The sequence below is a fragment of the Procambarus clarkii genome, chromosome 79 (genome assembly GCF_040958095.1).
Source record: "Procambarus clarkii isolate CNS0578487 chromosome 79, FALCON_Pclarkii_2.0, whole genome shotgun sequence".
Classification (NCBI taxonomy): domain Eukaryota; kingdom Metazoa; phylum Arthropoda; class Malacostraca; order Decapoda; family Cambaridae; genus Procambarus; species Procambarus clarkii.
Genome location: NC_091228.1, coordinates 181,203 through 201,974, shown reverse-complemented (window position 1 = coordinate 201,974; position 20,772 = coordinate 181,203). Strand labels below are relative to the sequence as shown.

Genomic DNA, 20,772 nt, shown 5'->3' with positions numbered 1-20,772 from the left:
TATGTGTTCGAGTCCAAGGAGCCTTGTCAGCGACTGGCACGGTGGGTTACCTCGCTCTCAGAGTTTAACATTACAAACTTTGAACATGTACCAGGGAAAAGCAATGTGGTCGCTGACGCATTGTCAAGGTGTCACAATGTAGCAGTGGTGAGTGAAAGGGGGGAGGAAGATGTGTCGTGGAATGTGAGGGAGTTGATACGAAGTCAGGAAGGTCACCCCCTGTGGGGGGAGGTAAGGAAGTTTTTGAGGGGTCAGCGTGCGGAGTTGAGGAAGACACTTCCAGCACCAGTGGATGAGTTTGTGGTTGAAGATGAGGTGTTGTATCATCTTGGTAGGGTTTCGGGTATACGGTCTGAACCAGTATACCAGGCAGTCTTGACACCGGAGTTCCAGAGGACTGCAATGTATCTGTGTCATAACATCCCAGCAGCAGGCCATGGAGGGGAGTCCAAGACGTTGCAGAGGGCACGTCAAAGGTTCTATTGGCCATCCATGGGTAAAGATATCAAGGTCTATGTAGCCTCTTGTGACAGTTGTCTGAGGTACAAGGCACATAGGTTGGGTGGCCTCCGGCCACCTTTGCGTAGGTGGCCGGAGGCGAGTACTCCCTTCGAGAGAGTACACATAGATCTCATTGGGCCGCTACCACAAGCTCATTCAGGGGCGAGGTACATATTTGTAGCAGTGGATGCACTCACACGGTTCACTGTGGTGAGTGCACTCCGTTCTAAGTCGGCAGAGGATGTGACCCAGGCCATGGTGGAAAGTGTGTTAACCAGGTTTGGGGCTCCTCACCAAGTTGTGTCAGACCAAGGGTCAGAGTTTATCAATCAAGTATTTCAAAGCATCGCGAGTGTGTATCAATTCAAACATACTCCAGTGCTGGCATATCGACCATCGGCGAATGGTTTGGTTGAAAGACACAATGCTGAAGTAATCAGTATTCTGCGGCATTTGGCTGCAGATGATGTGCTTGCATGGGATCAGAGTTTGTCGATGGTGGAGTCGGCGCTCAACACGGCGTTCAATAGGTCGGTGGGAGAAACCCCGCATTTTTTGTTGCATGGATTCGATCCCCGACTTCCGTTCACGACGTTCACAAGCAAGCAACCGCCATGCTATGCGTTAGACTTCAGAAGTGTTGTCTGTTGGCGAGCAACCAAGGCATTTGACTTGGTGAAACTACATTTAAGAAAGTCGACAGAGGTAGCAGAGGCATATTATAATGCGCGGAACAAGGTCCAAGCAAAGGTGATCAATGAAGGTGATAGGGTATTCGTGAAGCAGATGCACGCTCAGGCAGAAGGTAAGTTGGCACCCAAGTTTGTGGGGCCATGTCGGGTAATTAGCAAAAAGAATGCAGAAGTTAAGGTTAAGGTGCTAAACACAGGGCATGTGTTCTCCTGTCACCCAGACCGCGTCTATACACTGACCGGTCAGGCAAGTGAAGAGCCATACCCTACGGAGAGTGTGCCAGGGGAGAGCACACCAGCGGCTGAGAACATAGGTAGGGGTACGAGGAGTTGGCAATCAAGGGTAGATAACACAGAACAGCCTTCGCAGGACTGGGGACAAGGTCCACAGGCGACGGTAACACATCGCTATCCGACCCGCTCTCGTGGGGTCATGAACACAGAAGGAGCATAGTATGTACTGTAGAGTAGTGCATGGCCATGGTAGTTTTTGTAGAGTGTGGGGTAGTGTGTAGAGTGCGGTGTTGAGTGGTGCATGGGCATGGTAGTTTTGTAGAGTGTGGGGTAGTGTGTAGAGTGCGGTGTTGAGTGGTGCATGGGCATGGTAGTTTTGTAGAGTGTGGGGTAGTGTGTTGAGTGCGGTGTTGAGTGGTGCATGGGCATGGTAGTTTTGTAGAGTGTGGGGTAGTGTGTAGAGTGTGGTGTAGAGTAGCATGTGTAGTGTTGTGGCGTTTGGACGCCTGGTATGGAGTGTGGTGTTGTGGAGTGCATAGCGGCACAGGAGGCCAGGTGGTGGTGGGTACGGTGAGTATCGGTGTAATGAGGTCAGGTGCGTCAGGACGCAGAGCCTGGCTGTTGAGAGACGTGGTGTTATAATGAGGTCATCAGTGGTTGGGTTGACCAGAGGTGATGGTGTGTCGGAGTGGGTAAGTGTTATGGATAAGATTATAATGTAGAATTTCAAAATTTCAGGTGTTGGTGGTTGCAGTGGACGAGCGAAGTAGATATACTAATTTCTTATTAAGTTGTTACAGGAATCTCGCTAGAGGCGAGCCAGTGGCAGTATGATGTTTTAGTGACATAACTGTGAAATTATTTTAATGAGGTATTTATTGTGATAATGTATGTGTATGTATATACTGTATATTACCTCATCGGCACCATTACTGAGTGTTAGGCTTGAGAAGGTCCCCCGGGATCATGTCACAGAGCTTCAGGTAGAGTAGAAGGGAAGCTATGAGGCTACACTCAGTTATTCTAGGAAAAAAAAGGGGGGAGGAAGTGAAGCCAACGTGACGTTATAGGCGAAATTCGCCCCCTGACATCAAAGCAGGGATAAGGGCCAGCTGCAATGGTTTTGCAGCTGCGCTCAGGCTATATACGGGGAGAGAGTAAGGAGCCGAGGGGGTTATGTAATAATGGGATCGAGCCAGGGGGCTCCGAGGGAATATTTTGCAGGTACAGCGGTCGGGAAGGAGTGAATACAGGTGGACACACTCTGGGCGGATTGGCCTAGACCAGAGAGCTGTGAGGGATCTACAGCGTTCTGGGATTGGTGCCCTGGAACGAGACGTCAGCACAGACCAAAGGGAACATGACCCTGGGGTAGGAATCTCCGTTGCTCTGGAGGCCAGGATCACGTTAGCTCAGAGCAACGATGGGACATTGACAACATTCACCAGGCTGGACAGCCTGGGTTTTGTCTGGGTCATGGAGGATCTATGACCTAGCAACCATGGGACACGAAGACAAGAGAAGTGATGCTGCCAATTGTGGAGGAGGCCAGTGAAACATTGTGTGATCATTGTAAGCCTTATGTCAACAGTACAGGGCAAGATGTTAAATTATAATTAACTTATTACTAAGGATGAAGAACCTTAGATATATATGTGTTGTGTATATATTAATGACTAGTGTCATTTCTGTTTAAGTGCCAGCATTCTGGTCAATGTAATTTTATGTTTATGTTTGTATGTAATTATATGTCAGCAGTTTAGGTATATGTGCATTGCTGGAGATGGGAAAAATTATTACAGACTATTTAACCTGTGATATGATGTGAATAAAATGTATATGTTGGAGAAGTGTTGTGAGTCATGTCGGGGAAAATTTTAATTTATTTCATCGTGTGTATAATGAACTTATTGGATGATTTCTTAGTTGTACACATATGGTGGGTGCATCCTCCAGGTCCTTGCACTAATGGAACCATTGCAATGATGCATATGGGGACATATGCGTGTTTAAGGAGGGGAGTGTTGTTGTAACCCACGAGTTAGTAGGAATTATTAGCTAGAGGATCATTACTACAACACTTAACGAATTATGATTGGAAGTACATGTAAGTAGACAGACTATGGATCACATATCTAAGAAAGGTCAATGGATTAAGACCGAAGCTGTTTAGCCAAATTAATAATTCCTGCAAAGAGGAATTATTCTTTGTCAGGCTTCTAGGATCAAGGTTACCGCTCTAGGGATAAGGTTAATCGCATTATACCTTCCTTGAGAGGCGGGGTGAAATGGTTGAGATAGATGCCTGACTGGAGTCAGTCTGATTGTGGGAGTTGAACTGGCAAGTCCTCTGGATCCCCGTTTGCGGCAGCAACGAAGTGTAGCAGACAGCTATGCGAGAACCTGATGTGATCTTAGTGACCAAGTTAAGTCTGCAGTATGTGAGTATTGAATGAAACACTAACCGGGTGTGGAGCGTTGTAGTAATCATTCCGTATTAGGGACTTAGGCGGAAGTTACGAGTGTGGGTGGTGATCGCGGAGGTCAAGTGATCTATGGGTATTGGAATCGTATTGACCTAATAGAGTATGTTAATATGTATTTATTTGTCAGAGTCTATTCTTTGTAATTAAATGACAAAACCCGACGGCCTTTAAATACCTTCCATATGTTCATTCATTGTGTTCCAGTACAAACCGAGTGGTACGCCTCAAGGGTCTGGTGTATGTAGGAGTATAGGTGGTAGTAACGGTTGCTGAGGCAAGGTGTTATGTGTTGTATAATCGCTGTGTTCGGAATGAACCGGGGTTCAGCATCACGACACAACAAGCCACAGTTGTGTCCGCCTACAACAAGCTACAATTGTGGCCGCCTACAACAAGCCACAGTTGTGTCCACCTACAACAAGCCACAGTTGTGTCCGCCTTCAACAAGCCACAGTTGTGTCCGCCTACAACAAGCCACAGTTGTGTCCGCCTACAACAAGCCAGAGTTGTGTCCGCCTACAACAAGCCACAGTTGTGTCCGCCTACAACAAGGTACAATTGTGGCCGCCTACAACAAGCCACAGTTGTGCCTGCCTACAACAAGCCACAGTTGTGTCCGCCTACAACAAGCCACAGTTGTGTCCGCCTACAACAAGCCACAGTTGTGTCCGCCTACAACAAGCCACAGTTGTGTCCGCCTACTACAAGCCACAGTTGTGTCCGCCTACAACAAGCCACAGTTGTGTCCGCCTACAACAAGCCACAGTTGTGTCCGCCTACAACAAGCCACAGTTGTGTCTGCCTACAACAAGCCACAGTTGTGTCCGCCTACAATAAGCCACAGTTGTGTCCACCTACAACAAGCCACAGTTGAGTGCTCAGTACACGACCATGAAAGGCTGGAGGGAACATGTTGAGGACCTCCCCAGACCAGCGGCCACACACGCGGTGTAACTCTTCTTCCAGGCGGTATTTTGCTGACTGTATTATAGCGCTACTTTACTAATTTCGACCTGTGTATTTTCACATAATAGTTTCAATAGTTTGATTTTCACATTCAGAATTCATGGTATATAAAAAAATAAGGATATATTATGGCAAAAAAAAAAATGACCGCAGGTGTGTTGACTCAAGAGCATAATCCCTCCTCTCCTGAACGTCACAATGTTAATGGAGCGCTTCGTCTCCCACAAACAACGCTCCTGCCATGTGTGTGTCAAATGTTCTGACAAAGAAGCAGCAGTAGATGTCACACTAATAATTTTAATTTTATAACATTTTAATATATAAAATACTATTTACATATACAGTAGTATTATTTCATAGCAATGACGTTTTATTTCTGTCTTGGCCGTCAACAGGCCGTCGGCAGTTCGCAGGTATAAAGAGGTTGAAGAACGCACCTTTAGAGCGCAGGCGGGAGAAATACATAATAATTTACACTTGTAAAATATCAGAGGGTCTGGTTCCAACTAATATTTAAATATTAATGTTTTCCCTCTAATATTATTATTTTCCCTCTAATAATATTATTCCTCGAATATTTTCTTCGAGAATTTTCTCGAAGTAAAACTAACTAATCTCAGTAAGTCATATGAGCACAGACGTGGTGTCCAGAGTAGGGATAGTGATTCCACAGAACCCTGCCCCACAGTTCCCAGAAATCAGGTAATTGAGCATTATTCTGAAACGTCGACATCCCTTGGTGAGTCTCTAGGGGAGTCCCGGTGAGTCCCTGGAGAGTCCCCTAAGAGGTCCCTGGGAGTCCCCTAGGAGGTCCCTGGGGAGTCCCCTAGGAGGTCCCTGGGGAGTCCCCTAGCAGGTCCCTGGGGAGTCCCCTAGGAGATCCCTGGGAAGTCCCCTAGGAGGTCCCTGGAGAGTCCCCTAGGAGGTCCCTGGGGAGTCCCTGGCTCCTGGGGAGGATGATAACAACGATGTCTTATGATGAACGCCAAGTGAGGCGCTCTGCCAGACATAAAAGCACAAACTTCTGGACACTTATTCAGAACATTGTATACAGCTGCTTGTGAGAAAGAATGTGGGTTACATCCGAAAATTTGGTTTGTAATGCATTTATCTTGGTTATCTTGAGGTTATCTTGAGATTATTTCGGGGCTTTTTAGTGTCCCCGCGGCCCGATCCTCGACCAGGCCTCCACCCCCAGGAAGCAGCCCGTGACAGCTGACTAACTCCCAGGTACCTATTTACTGCTAGGTAACAGGGGCATTCAGGATGAAAGAAACTTTGCCCATTTGTTTCTGCCTCGTGCGGGAATCGAACCCGCGCCACAGAATTACGAGTCCTGCGCGCTATCCACCAGGCTACGAGGCCCCTTTACACGTGCATTGTGTCTTCACTTTCATTGAAGCACTGTGGCTTTTTGGTAAGTTTCTCCAAAAATATAATATATTTATGAAGAAATTCATGCATGTAATATTTCTCGTATATTCAAGAAATTTGCACGTAGAATGACAGTTCAGATAATCTTGAAGTTAAAGGTTTGGTTAATAAACAATGAAAGCTTAGTAAGAAAACTGCTAGCAATTTCTGAAGGTTATTTGTGCATCCTTAAAGTGGGGAAGTTGAACGACTCGCAGCAGGCAAATGTTGCAAACGTCTATCATTATCTTAAACAAATTATCCTTACTGAGTAGACTTACTAAAAAGCAAATATAATCCTTATACAGACCTTGACCTTGGGAGATGCAGTTGGAGGAATGTTGATATTGATGTTGACGACTCCCCTGATGGTGTTGGGGAGGGGAGGGGGGAGAGGCTCCACCAGGTGCTCCACACTGATGGGCAGCTCCCCGCTGGTCAGCTGGTACTCCTGGCTGCCCTGGTACTGGACCTTCCCGCGAGACACAACCTGAAGTAATAGTAGAATGTTAGACCCCACTGGTCAGCTGGTGCTCCTGGCTGCTCTGATACTGGACCTTCCTGCGAGACACAACCTGAAGTAATAGTAGAGTGTTAGGCCCCGCTGGTCAGCTGGTGCTCCTGGTTGCCCTGGTACTGGACCTTCCTGCAAGACACAACCTGAAGTAATAGTAGAGTGTTAGGCCCCGCTGGTCAGCTGGTACTCCTGGCTGCTCTGGTACTGGACCTTCCCGCGAGACACAACCTGAAGTAATAGTAGAGTGTTAGGCCCCGCTGGTCAGCTGGTACTCCTGGCTGCTCTGGTACTGGACCTTCCTGCAAGACACAACCTGAAGTAATAGTAGAGTGTTAGGCCCCGCTGGTCAGCTGGTACTCCTGGCTGCCCTGGTACTGGACCTTCCCGCGAGACACAACCTGAAGTAATAGTAGAGTGTTAGGCCCCGCTGGTCAGCTGGTACTCCTGGCTGCCCTGGTACGGGACCTTCCCGCGAGACACAACCTGAAGTAATAGTAGAGTGTTAGGCCCCGCTGGTCAGCTGGTACTCCTGGCTGCTCTGGTACTGGACCTTCCTGCGAGACACAACCTGAAGTAATAGTAGAGTGTTAGGCCCCGCTGGTCAGCTGGTACTCCTGGCTGCTCTGGTACTGGACCTTCCCGCGAGACACAACCTGAAGTAATAGTAGAGTGTTAGGCCCCGTTGGTCAGCTGGTACTCCTGGCTGCCCTGGTACTGGACCTTCCCGCGAGACACAACCTGAAGTAATAGTAGAGTGTTAGGCCCCGCTGGTCAGCTGGTACTCCTGGCTGCCCTGGTACGGGACCTTCCCGCGAGACACAACCTGAAGTAATAGTAGAGTGTTAGGCCCCGCTGGTCAGCTGGTACTCCTGGCTGCCCTGGTACTGGACCTTCCCGCGAGACACAACCTGAAGTAATAGTAGAGTGTTAGGCCCCGCTGGTCAGCTGGTACTCCTGGCTGCCCTGGTACTGGACCTTCCTGCGAGACACAACCTGACGCAAGCAAGTAGCTTCGTATGCAGGTCTAATGGTCAATGAGAATTTTAAGTTGTATATTTCATTAAACAAATTTTATATCTAACATTCATTAGAACTCTTCCAGCTAAACAATTGAGGATCCCGGGGTAAGCCCCAGCCAGGACAGAAATGGTTTGGTATGGTTCCTTTCACCTGATGACTCTGTTCACCTAGCAGTAAATAAGTATCTGGGAGTTAGGTAACTGTGGGGGTTGCATCCTGGTGAGGGTCAGCAGGGTCAAAACCCCCCAACATGGGTGGTGAATATTGCCGGAACAGAGGCGGACTTTTTATTAAGAAACAAACCAGTTACTGCAAGGAGTGGATGGCCAACAGGCTGTAGTGGATATATGGGCCTGCGGCCTGCTACAAGGAAAAGCATGTTGGATGAAATTTTTTAAATAATTAATAATTGTACATGATTAACCAAAATAAATATAATGTAGTTATACTAATTGTGTTATTTTTTCCCATTTTAAGTCAAGTGTATTCATGCCAAAAAAGTATATTTACCTCTCTATAACAATCCCCTCGAGCATATAACTTGCATGGCTGGTTCATTCAGTTTTACTCATTTCCCTCTGCTAAGTAATTAAATTGATTTATGGCCACAATACTTATGAGTTCACATACTTTGTAATTACAGTAACATCAAAAATCACTTTAGGATCATGTACTATTACTAAAAGAGTAAAACTATATTGAACAAATGTTGCCATTGAACCTTACGATACTCAGAGTTAATGAGATACTTTGCCACTAATAACCTATGGAGCTCAGATCTATTGTGCAGTGTTAATACTTAATTTATGATCATTACGAACAAACACGAAGGCACCAATTTCCTTGAGCATAACACATGTCAGGTAGACAGCGTTAAATTTCCTTACAATTACCTGGACAGTAAAGATGGCGGAGGTCTGGTCGGAGGCGGAGAAGAGGACTGGCAGGAGGTGGTCTTGGGCCTCTCCAGGCACACACTTGAGCTTGCCCTCCGGGGCATGGATCAACAGCGACGAGTTAGAGGGAGAGAATGAGTGCTCCAGGGTCTTCGAGAACTCTGACTGATGCATATTCGCCCGGGAGTTCAGGGCCTTTATCTGAGGAGAGTTAAACACACTTTAGCATACTACACAATGATCACTAAATCCTTTTGGAAAAGTCAAACCCAGTGTACTCAAGCTTGCTCTCACTTTTTGGTGTTATCTGGTAAATTTCAGTAGGTTAACAAGCCTTAGGTAATTGCATGAAGCCTCCGAGACCCACCCTCCGAGGCCCACTGTTGCACGAAGCCTCCGAGGCCCACACCCCGAGGCCCAGCCTTACCTAGCAAAAAGGAAACTCAGTCTGGCTGTCTACGAGGTGCAGGAGCAAGGGGAGGAAAGGTATCAGGGGAAAGCGCAACCCATTTTATTATGACTATATAACACTGGGAAGTGGTCAGCATAAGGATTTGGGATGGGACGGGAGGGTGGGGAGGGGAGGGAAGAATGATGCCCAACCAACTTGGACGGTCGAGTGAGCTGCCTGAAAAAAATGGTAACCCCGAGGAAAACATCCCTTCGGCGACCCGTGATCGATGAACCTTGGTCAACCTATTGATTTCACTGCACCAACATCAAAGTAGTTAGTAACCCACCATTTGGTTTGTAATGCACTTACACGTTCATTGGGTCTTCACTTTCTTCACAAAAAGCCGCAGAGTTCAGGGCAGACTTACACTCCCAGAATAAAGTATTACACGTCTCCAAGTACAACAAGCATATGCTTGGCACGAGACCACAGACAGTATTCAGCCGGGCTTCTTAACCACGAGCCAGACTGTTACAGGAGAACCTACAGGGTGTTCCGAGGCGCCACCAGCGAAGCCCGATGGAGCCACACAGATCCCAGCACACAAAGTAGCTGCTATACGAGGTGTGATATCCCCGGTGACCTGAACTTTTTGTGAAGTATTTTTTGGCTGGAAAGTAGGGACGTGGAGGGATGGAATCATTACACATTGATGACACTCGTCCCACATGCCGGAAAAAGAAGTTACCGACAACGTTTTGGTCCGTCCACATCCTCATTTCTTTTCAGACGTGTGAGATGGACGTCACATTTTCATACAGTTATTGTGATTTTTTACATTAAATTATGAAGTTTATAAAGTCATCCTATTTAAGAGTGGAAGAAAATTACTTTTTTTGAGGTCTTTGGACCCTAAGACTATTTTTACCATATTCTTTAAAGTTTTATTTGCATGCTCTTATTTACTCTGGCTCTCATATGGATGTATGACAGTCTGATACCCGCATTATAAAGGTAAACTCTACTTTAAGCTCTATAGAAAAAGCTGCAGATGGCAAGGAGGACGGCCATGAGTGTCCAGGAACTCCTAATAGCATACAACAATCCTGGGCTGTGCATCTCTGCCAGTTCTTGCAGTCATTTGCAATAATCCAAACGTTTTGGAAACAAAACAGCAGTTGAGTATAACCTTGAACAGGTGGGCAGAAGCTTTGCCGGTGACCGAAGCTGCAATACCAAAAGCCGAGCACTCATGGAAAGATCAACCGGCTATCAATAGTCAAACTCTCACATTCAGAGAACATATAGAACAGCACACAAGACGGTGAAAAGCGGTCTTAGAAACCTGGTACACAGTAACAACTACACTTTAAGAAAATGTTCCAAGAAACCGAGAGTGAATGGTAGCACACAACGAGCAACACAACTACCGTGAACCACCAGCACCGCAGTAACGAGCATCACAACTACCGTGAACCACCAGCACCGAAGTAACGAGCAACACAACTACCGTGAACCACCAGCACCGAAGTAACGAGGCAACACAACTACCGTGAGCCACCAGCACCGAAGTAACGAGGCATCACAACTACCGTGAACCACCAGCACCGAAGTAACGAGGCATCACAACTACCGTGAACCACCAGCACAGAAGTAACGAGCAACACAACTACCGTGAACCACCAGCACCGAAGTAACGAGGCATCACAACTACCGTGAACCACCAGCACAGAAGTAACGAGGCAACACAACTACCGTGAACCACCAGCACAGAAGTAACGAGCAACACAACTACCGTGAACCACCAGCACCGAAGTAACGAGGCAACACAACTACCGTGAACCACCAGCACCGAAGTAACGAGGCATCACAACTACCGTGAACCACCAGCACAGAAGTAACGAGCAACACAACTACCGTGAACCACCAGCACCGAAGTAACGAGGCAACACAACTACTGTGAACCACCAGCACCGAAGTAACGAGGCATCACAACTACCGTGAACCACCAGCACAGAAGTAACGAGCATCACAACTACCGTGAACCACCAGCACAGAAGTAACGAGCAACACAACTACCGTGAACCACCAGCACAGAAGTAACGAGCAACACAACTACCGTGAACCACCAGCACAGAAGTAACGAGCATCACAACTACCGTGAACCACCAGCACCGAAGTAACGAGCATCACAACTACCGTGAACCACCAGCACAGAAGTAACGAGCATCACAACTACCGTGAACCACCAGCACAGAAGTAACGAGCAACACAACTACCGTGAACCACCAGCACAGAAGTAACGAGCAACACAACTACCGTGAACCACCAGCACAGAAGTAACGAGCAACACAACTACCGTGAACCACCAGCACCGAAGTAACGAGGCAACACAACTACCGTGAACCACCGGCACAGAGGTAACGAGCACAAGCTCAGAAGTCAAGATTCAAATATGTGTCAACACAGAACTAACGAACACAGTAATATATGGGACTGCACAAGGCATGTTGTCCCATGTGAGGCAGCTCTTATTTATGCTACACAACTCGTCCATTCATGTTTATATTCATTGATCCCACTTGTATTTTATTTATAAGTAATATCTTTTATAAATCAACAAATCTATTCTCAAACCTGTATTTACCCAGGCCTTTCCTGAATCTAAACGTCCAGTTTGTACCCATTGTTTCGTGCTTTACTTTGTCTTCCTATAAACTATGAGTTCCGTCCTCTCCCTTGTTCTTGCCAATCAATATACAGAGTATTTGAACCTCTTCTTCTTCCCACTGTTGATACTCGTCCCTCTCCCTGGTTTGGCTATGTTGATGACAGTTTTGTTCTATGGGCTCATAACCGTCTTTTTCTAGCCTTTCCTCTCCTCTCTTAACAATCTGGCTCCTCCTATCAATTTCTAAGTATAATTGTAATCTAATTCCATTCCTCCTTTCCCAGACGTTCAAGTTCACAGCTCTGTGTCCGGTTTGTCTTTCTCTGTGTGCCGCAATTTTAAGCACAATGGTACATATATTTACTTCATTTCCTACCATCCACTTTCTCAAGAAAAGTGTTCTTGTCTCTCTTCCTCCACGTCCAACACATCAGTGACCTTCAGTTTTTTATTCTGAAATTTCTATTATTTACAAGTCTTTCTCTCGCCTTGGTTACCTTTAACATTTTATCAACTTTGCCTATTATCAAGCTAAAGGAAATTTCTTTCATCTTAAACCTGTTTCAACACTAGTAGTACAGTCCACTACGGGCTTACCATAGCCCGTGCTACTTGGAACTTTTTGTTCCGAGTAGCAAATCTTTAACAACAACAACAAACTAGTAGTACTATGTTCTGCCTTCCTTTCATATCTGAGCTAAAAAAAAATATCACTAATACCCTCCGTCCTCTTGATGTAAAGCTTACCTGTCAACAAAAATTAAGTGTTGTTAAAAGTGCTTCAGACTTTTACTGTAAAGTTATGTTGAGAAACTGAACAACACTTGGAATTTATATTAGAAACTATAATAATAATTGTTTACTGACTAAACGTTATAATAATTATTGTTTACTGACTAAACGTTATAATAATAATTGTTTACTGACTAAACGTTATAATAATAATTGTTTACTGACTAAACGTTATAATAATAATTGTTTACTGACTAAACGTTATAATAATAATTGTTTACTGACTAAACGTTATAATAATAATTGTTTACTGACTAAACGTTATAATAATAATTGTTTACTGACTAAACGTTATAATAATAATTGTTTACTGACTAAACTTTATAATAATAATTAAGTCAAGAAGACACTTACGTAAACTCTCTTGGTGTTGTAGACTGGCAAGACTGTTGTGAAGAGACCATCTGGTGCTGTGGTCATGTTGGTGCAGCGACCAGCTGCACACACCTCCATGGGGACACCACCTGCCGGAGTGCCGTCTGGCATCTCAGCCCTCACCTGCAACATGTTAAAGAAGTTCTGGAGGTTTAGATATTATGCAGACAAGGAGTCACAATAACGTGGTTGAAATATGTTGACCAAACCCCCTCACTAGAAAGTGAAGGGACGACGACGTTTCGGTCCATCCTGGACCATTCTCAAGTCGATTGTGAAGAGACCATCACAATCGACTTTACATATTAATTTTATTAAGTTAACAGTATCTTAGATGCCGTCACTGGCATCTCTGATGACTAGCTTAGTCCTGGAAGACTGTAGGTTGCCAGGACAGTGTTCTGCTGTATGGCTTAACACCATATATTTTTTAAGTTTGTATTTTACACGCGATAGATTATTTGGCCTTGGAATTGTAAACAAGTTGATACTTGATGAGTCAGTAAGATCACAAAGTATCTAGGAAAATCGACACAGAACTTGAAGTAAGAGTTACCAAGTATATACAATAATTACCATCTCCTGTTGAGTTATCACAATGATCTGTATTTTAACGTAACATAATTAACAATTAACGCTTATCCTAGGTAAAATAACAGTGAATAATGGCTGATTGCTATGTAAGTATGTATGAAAAAGGCACCAATTCTCGAAGACTGTTCTGCACGCCTGTGCGCTGAACAGTAAAACACTCCTGGATATTGTTCATGATGCAAATGTGCAAAAACAAGACGATTGAAGTAAACAAAATAAAATTTGCTATGGATTTTATTGAGGGACAAGACACACGAGGTACATTTGTAAACAAGATTTCCAATAATTTTTAAAATCAGCCTGGACAATAAGGCAGGTGTGTCCCATTAGTTTACACGAGTTATGAGTGTGATCGATATGCCACCCCAGCAAACACAAATCATCTAGAAAACGTTCGTCTATCTCTTCCCATAGGCGTGGGAATGATTTGCATTGAGAATGGTGCAGGAGAGCCTTTGAGAAACTTTTAATCAAAAAATCCAAACACAAAGGTTTTATAATAAATTGTTTTTCTACAACTATTTTGTTCCTAATGTATTACAAATAGTTTTTACATGTTTAAATATAAAATTTATGGTGTTTTTTTTGTAAAATTCATTAATAAATTGTGAATGATATTTATTGGCTCAGTGAAACGTTCAAAATCCATTTAGTTATAATATGATCAGAAAAAAGTAGTTTCCCAAATATTCTAAAAATCGCTCTTTTTAACACAATTTGACTCCTTATGCTTTCCACTAAACACTAATATCATGTTTAAATATAGAATTTATGTATTATTCCCTAAGATAATTTATATAAATTATAAAAGTTGCTGGAAAGTGGTGTGAAAGAATCTGAAAACGTTTTGTTGTCTTATATTGGCGTGTTCTTATTAACTAGAGTGAGTAAGAGTGAGCGAGAGTGGGTAAGAGTGACTGAAGGTGAGTGAGAGTGTGTAAGTGTGAGTAAGAGTGAGTAAAAGTAAGAGTGACAGAGTGAGTAAGAGTGATTGAGAGGGTGACAGAGTGAGAGTAAAAGTGATTGAGAGTAAGGGTGAGTATGAGAGTAAGAGTGATTGAGAGTAAGAGTGATTGAGAATGAGAGTAAGAGTGATTGAGAGTTAGTGAGAGTAAGAGTAAGAGTGATTGAGAGTAAGAGTGATTGAGAGTAAGAGTGATTGAGAGTAAGAGTGATTGGGAGTAAGTGATTGGGAGTAAGAGTGATTGGGAGTAGGAGTAAGAGTGAGAGTAGGAGTAAGAATGAGAATATGAGTGATTGAGAGTAAGAGTGATTGAGAGTAAGAGTGATTGGGAGTAAGAGTGATTGGGAGTAAGAGTAAGAGTGAGAGTAAGAATGAGAGTAAGAGTGATTGAGAGTAGGAGTGATTGGGAGTAGGAGTGATTGGGAGTAAGAGTGATTGAGAGTAAGAGTGATTGAGAGTAAGAGTATGAGAGTAAGAGTGAGTATGAATGGGTAAGAGTGACTGAGAGTGAGTAAGAGTGACAGAGAGTAAGAGTGACAGAGAGTAAGAGTGACAGAGTAAGAGTGACAGAGATTAAGAGTGACAGAGAGTAAGAGTGACAGAGTAAGAGTGGCAGAGAGTAAGAGTGACAGAGAGTAAGAGTGAGTATGAGAGTAAGAGTGACAGAGTAAGAGTGAGTATGAGAGTGAGTAAGAGTGATTGAGAGTTAGTGAGAGTAAGAGTGAGAGTAAGAGTGATTGAGCGTAAGAGTGATTGAGAGTAAGAGTGATTGGGAGTAAGAGTGATTGGGAGTAGGAGTAAGAGTGAGAGTAGGAGTAAGAGTGAGAGTAGGAGTAAGAATGAGAATATGAGTGATTGAGAGTAAGAGTGAGTAAGAGTAAGAATGAGAGTAAGAGTGATTGAGAGTAAGAGTGATTGGGAGTAAGAGTGATTGGGAGTAAGAGTAAGAATGAGAAGAGTGATTGAGAGTAAGAGTGATTGGGAGTAAGAGTAAGAGTAAGAATGAGAAGAGTGATTGAGAGTAAGAGTGATTGGGAGTAAGAGTAAGAGTGAGAGTAAGAGTAAGAATGAGAGTAAGAGTGATTGAGAGTAGGAGTGATTGGGAGTAGGAGTGATTGGGAGTAAGAGTGATTGAGAGTAAGAGTGATTGAGAGTAAGAGTGATTGAGAGTAAGAGTATGAGAGTAAGAGTGATTGAGAGTAAGAGTGAGTATGAATGGGTAAGGGTGACTGAGAGTTAGTAAGAGTGACAGAGAGTAAGAGTGACAGAGAGTAAGAGTGACAGAGAGTAAGAGTGACAGAGAGTAAAAGTGACAGAGAGTAAGAGTGAGAATGAGAGTAAGAGTGAGTATGAGAGTGAATAAGGATGACTGAGAGAAAGAGTGAGTAATAGTGCGTAAGAGTGATTGAGAGTAAGAGTGAATAATAGTGCGTAAGAGTGATTGAGAGTGAGAGTGATTATGAGAGAGTTAAGAGTGTGAGGTGTGAGAGGGTAACTGGCCAGGGAAGCAGGATGTGTGGTCACAGATAGGCCTAGGCTGTGGGAACCGACCTGTGAGATTTATATTTATTTAATTTATATGAATTTATATTTACGTTAATTTATATACTTCGATAGCAATTTGTATAATGATAAGTGGACTGTATTTCTGCAATAATCTCATAATCTCACAAATCGATCCTCTACACATTAGGGGGGTTTATATTTATATATATGCAGCCAATCAAACTACAGTAACTACATACATTGAAAAGGTTCCTTATCTTATAGTACAGCAGGTTAGTCCACCAGGTATAACTAGGGTGTAGACACCAAATTATCCTCTTTGAGGTAGCTTCCATAACCCAGTAACTGGTGCACAAAATCTTCCATCCTCGTCTTGACCTGTCAAAAGTGCGCTAGCTGTGAAGCCAGAATCCTATATATGACAAGCTATATCAGAGAAAACAGTACATGGAACATGAAGACCTGGCTTAATTACCTTTAGTTTGAGGCTTCCAGGTGATCTAACCGGAACACCCTATATCCTGACATTAATGGCCATAAATGAATGATAAACGGGTTTCGGATAGACACTTAACTTGAATTTGTAGACAGCGTGTTGACAATGGTACACTTCTGGTTTCCATAACACTACGTCCAAGTAAATTAACAGGAGCTGAATTTGCTCCCGTGTGAGCCTCTGGTCTCGTATAAACAATGCTGTTTAACACTCCATACTATTGACGTTACTGGCCGACATTGTCCAGAATGATAGGAGCCGAATTTGCTCCACACGTCTCGGAGGTGACACAACAATGGCTGCCTTCCTTCCCCACTCTGACGCCTGGCCTACTTTGTCCAGATTTCAGAAAGTGATAGAAGGGTCACATTTACTCTACTTTAATATTGATAATTAAGTTAATTTATATAAGATGTTTTTATGATGGTAAAGTCCAAAGACTAATGTATTTAAGAATAATTCCCACCATAATAGGTGGAGAATATAATAGTATGTGGTGATGATATCCCGTTTTCTATAGACGGTAATTCCACTACAAGTTACGTTTTCTATGGGTAACTTGTTGGTAATACAGCTCTTATCTGTCTGTATGAAATAAAATGGTGTCGGATTTTCCGACATAGGCCTCATGATCTCTAATGTTGGTTTTTATATATATGTTGGATTTTTTGTCCTGTTTCAAATTATAATTATTTAGCAGGAATGTAATAAGATATTGCACAGTATTAATGTGACAATAATATATGCATTATTTCCTTGATAATCAAACTTGTTGTTCAAAGATAATATACAATCTTTAAAGGAAACGTTTTGAGAGCGCCAGCTGCCAACACTGGGCTGGTGGTGAGAGAGACATATGGTTAGTTGTGCTCAGAACTTCAGTGGTGAAGGGTGTGTCCCAGCTGGCCGCCACCAGCCGCCACCCGCCGCCACCAGCCGCCACCCGCCGCCACCAGCCGCCACCCGCCGCCATCCGCCGCCACTACCCACCACCACCAGCCGCCACCCACCACCGCCACCACCCACCACCAGCCGCCACCACCCACCACCGCCACCACCAGCCGCCACCCACCACCACCAGGCACCATCAGCTGCCACCGCCACCAGCCGCCACCGCCCGCCACCAGCCGCCATCACCGCCACCACCACCACCAGCCGCCATCACCGCCACCACCAGCCACCATCAGCTGCCACCGCCACCAGCCGCCACCAGCTGCCACCACCACCAGCCGCCACCACTGCCCGCCACCAGCCACCACCGCCCGTTGCCACAGTCGCCACCGCCAGCCGCCACCCACCACCACCAGCCGCCATCACCGCCACCACCAGCCGCCATCAGCTGCCACTGCCACCAGCCGTCACCACTAGCCGCCACCACCGCCACCAGCTGCCACCGCCCGCCACCAGCCGCCACCACCGCCACCACCTGCCACCACCCACCACCACCGCCCGCTATCAGCCGTCACCGCCCGTTGCCACAGTCGCCACCGCAAGCCGCCACCGCCAGCCGTCACCAGCCCCCACCACCGCCGATCGCCACCACCCATCACAGCCGCCGCCGCCCGCCACCGCCCACCACTACCGCCCGCCACTACCGCCCGCCACCGCCGCCACTGTCCGCCACCGCCGCGTCTGTCCGCCCGCCACCACTGTCCGCCACCGCCACCACTGTCCGCCACCGCCACCACTGTCCGCCACCACCACCACTGTCCGCCACCGCCACCACTGTCTGCCACCGCCACCACTGTCCGCCCGCCGCCACCACTGTCCGCCCGCCGCCACTGTCCGCCACAGCCGCCACTGTCCGCCACAGCCGCCACTGTCCGCCCGCCGCCACTCTCCGCCACCGCCGCCACTGTCCACCACCGCCACCACTGTCCGCCACCGCCACCACTGTCCACCACCGTCACCACTGTCCGCCCGCCACCGCCACTGTCCGCCCGCCGCCACTGTCCGCATGCCACCACTGTCCACCACCGCCGCCACTGTCCGCCACAGCCGCCACTGTCCGCCCGCCGCCACTGTCCGCCACCGCCGCCAATGTCCGCCACAGCCGCCACTGTCCGCCCGCCGCCACTATCCGCCACCGCCGCCACTATCCGCCACCGCCGCCACTGTCCGCCCGCCGCCACTGTCCGCCACCGCCGCCACTGTCCGCCACCGCCGCCACTGTTCGCCACCGCCACCACTATCCGCCACCGCCGCCACTGTCCGCCCGCCGCCACTGTCCGCCACCGCCGCCACTGTCCGCCACCGCCACCACTGTCCGCCACCGCCACCACTGTCCGCCACCACCACCACTGTCCGCCACCGCAACCACTGTCCGCCCGCCGCCGCCACTGTCCGCCCGCCGCCACTGTCCGCATGCCGCCACTGTCCGCATGCCGCCACTGTCCGCCACCACCGCCACTGTCCGCCACAGCCGCCACTGTCCGCATGCCGCCACTGTCCGCATGCCGCCACTGTCCACCACCGCCGCCACTGTCCGCATGCCGCCACTGTCCGCATGCCGCCACTGTCCACCACCGCCGCCACTGTCCGCCACAGCCGCCACTGTCCGCCCGCCGCCACTATCCGCCACCGCCACCACTGTCCGCCCGCCGCCACTGTCCACCACCGCCGCCACTGTCCGCCCACGCCACTGTCCACCACCGCCGCCACTGTCCGCCCGCCGCCACTATCCGCCACCGCCAGCACTGTCCGCCACCGCCACCACTGTCCACCACAGCCACCACTGTCCGCCACCGCCACCACTGTCCGCCACCGCCACCACTGTCCACCACCGCCACCACTGTCCACCACCGCCGCCACCGCCGCCACTGTCCACCACCGCCACCACTGTCCGCCACCGCCACCACTGTCCGCCACCGCCACCACTGTCCGCCCGCCGCCGCCACTGTCCGCCCGCCGCCACTGTCCGCATGCTGCCACTGTCCACCACCGCCGCCACTGTCCGCCACAGCCGCCACTGTCCGCCCGCCGCCACTGTCCGCCACCGCCGCCAATGTCCGCCACAGCCGCCACTGTCCGCCCGCCGCCACTATCCGCCACCGCCGCCACTGTCCGCCCCCCGCCACTGTCCGCCACCGCCGCCACTGTCCGCCACCGCCACCACTGTCCGCCACCGCCACCACTGTCCGCCACCGCCACCACTGTCCGCCACCGCAACCACTGTCCGCCCGCCGCTACCACTGTCCGCCCGCCGCCACTGTCCGCATGCCGCCACTGTCCGCATGCCACCAATGTCCGCCACCACCGCCACTGTCCGCCACAGCCGCCACTGTCCGCATGCCGCCACTGTCCGCATGCCACCACTGTCCGCCACCACCACCACTGTCCGCCACCGCCACCACTGTCTGCCACCGCCACCACTGTCCGCCCGCCGCCACCACTGTCCGCCCGCCGCCACTGTCCGCCACAGCCGCCACTGTCCGCCACAGCCGCCACTGTCCGCCCGCCGCCACTCTCCGCCACCGCCGCCACTGTCCATCACCGCCACCACTGTCCGCCACCGCCACCACTGTCCACCACCGTCACCACTGTCCGCCCGCCGCCGCCACTGTCCGCCCGCCGCCACTGTCCGCATGCCACCACTGTCCACCACCGCCGCCACTGTCCGCCACAGCCGCCACTGTCCGCCCGCCGCCACTGTCCGCCACCGCCGCCAATGTCCGCCACAGCCGCCACTGTCCGCCCGCCGCCACTATCCGCCACCGCCGCCACTATCCGCCACCGCCGCCACTGTCCGCCCGCCGCCACTGTCCGCCACCGCCGCCACTGTCCGCCACCGCCGCCACTGTTCGCCACCGCCACCACTATCCGCCACCGCCGCCACTGTCCGCCCGCCGCCACTGTCCGCCACCGCCGCCACTGTCCGCCACCGCCACCACTGTCCGCCACCGCCACCACTGTCCGCCACCACCACCACTGTCCGCCACCGCAACCACTGTCCGCCCGCCGCCGCCACTGTCCGCCCGCCGCCACTGTCCGCATGCCGCCACTGTCCGCATGCCGCCACTGTCCGCCACCACCGCCACTGTCCGCCACAGCCGCCACTGTCCGCATGCCGCCACTGTCCGCATGCCGCCACTGTCCACCACCGCCGCCACTGTCCGCATGCCGCCACTGTCCACCACCGCCGCCACTGTCCGCCACAGCCGCCACTGTCCGCCCGCCGCCACTATCCGCCACCGCCACCACTGTCCGCCCGCCGCCACTGTCCACCACCGCCGCCACTGTCCGCCCACGCCACTGT

The 20,772-nt window shown here is 48.8% G+C and overlaps 3 protein-coding genes across 3 annotated transcripts in view; 1 reads left to right on the top strand and 2 right to left on the bottom strand.

Moving 5' to 3' along the window:
• The window catches only part of LOC123764579 (murinoglobulin-1-like), a 163,268-nt gene extending 159,977 nt beyond the window's left edge, over positions 1-3,291 (bottom strand). Inside the window, 1 exon segment of the mRNA XM_069314606.1 lies at positions 3,240-3,291. Within this exon segment, the coding sequence (XP_069170707.1) occupies positions 3,240-3,291 (52 nt within the window).
• The window catches only part of LOC138357549 (pregnancy zone protein-like), a 657,491-nt gene that overhangs the window by 458,731 nt on the left and 177,988 nt on the right, over positions 1-20,772 (top strand). The window lies entirely within an intron of this gene.
• Positions 7,652-20,772, bottom strand: part of LOC138357612 (murinoglobulin-1-like) — a 32,187-nt gene continuing 19,066 nt past the window's right edge. The window contains exons 5-7 of the mRNA XM_069314605.1: positions 12,937-13,080; positions 8,723-8,926; positions 7,652-7,717 (exon numbers count right to left, since the gene is read on the bottom strand). Coding sequence (XP_069170706.1) covers positions 7,652-7,717; positions 8,723-8,926; positions 12,937-13,080 — 414 coding nt within the window. The remainder of the gene's footprint in view (positions 7,718-8,722; positions 8,927-12,936; positions 13,081-20,772) is intronic.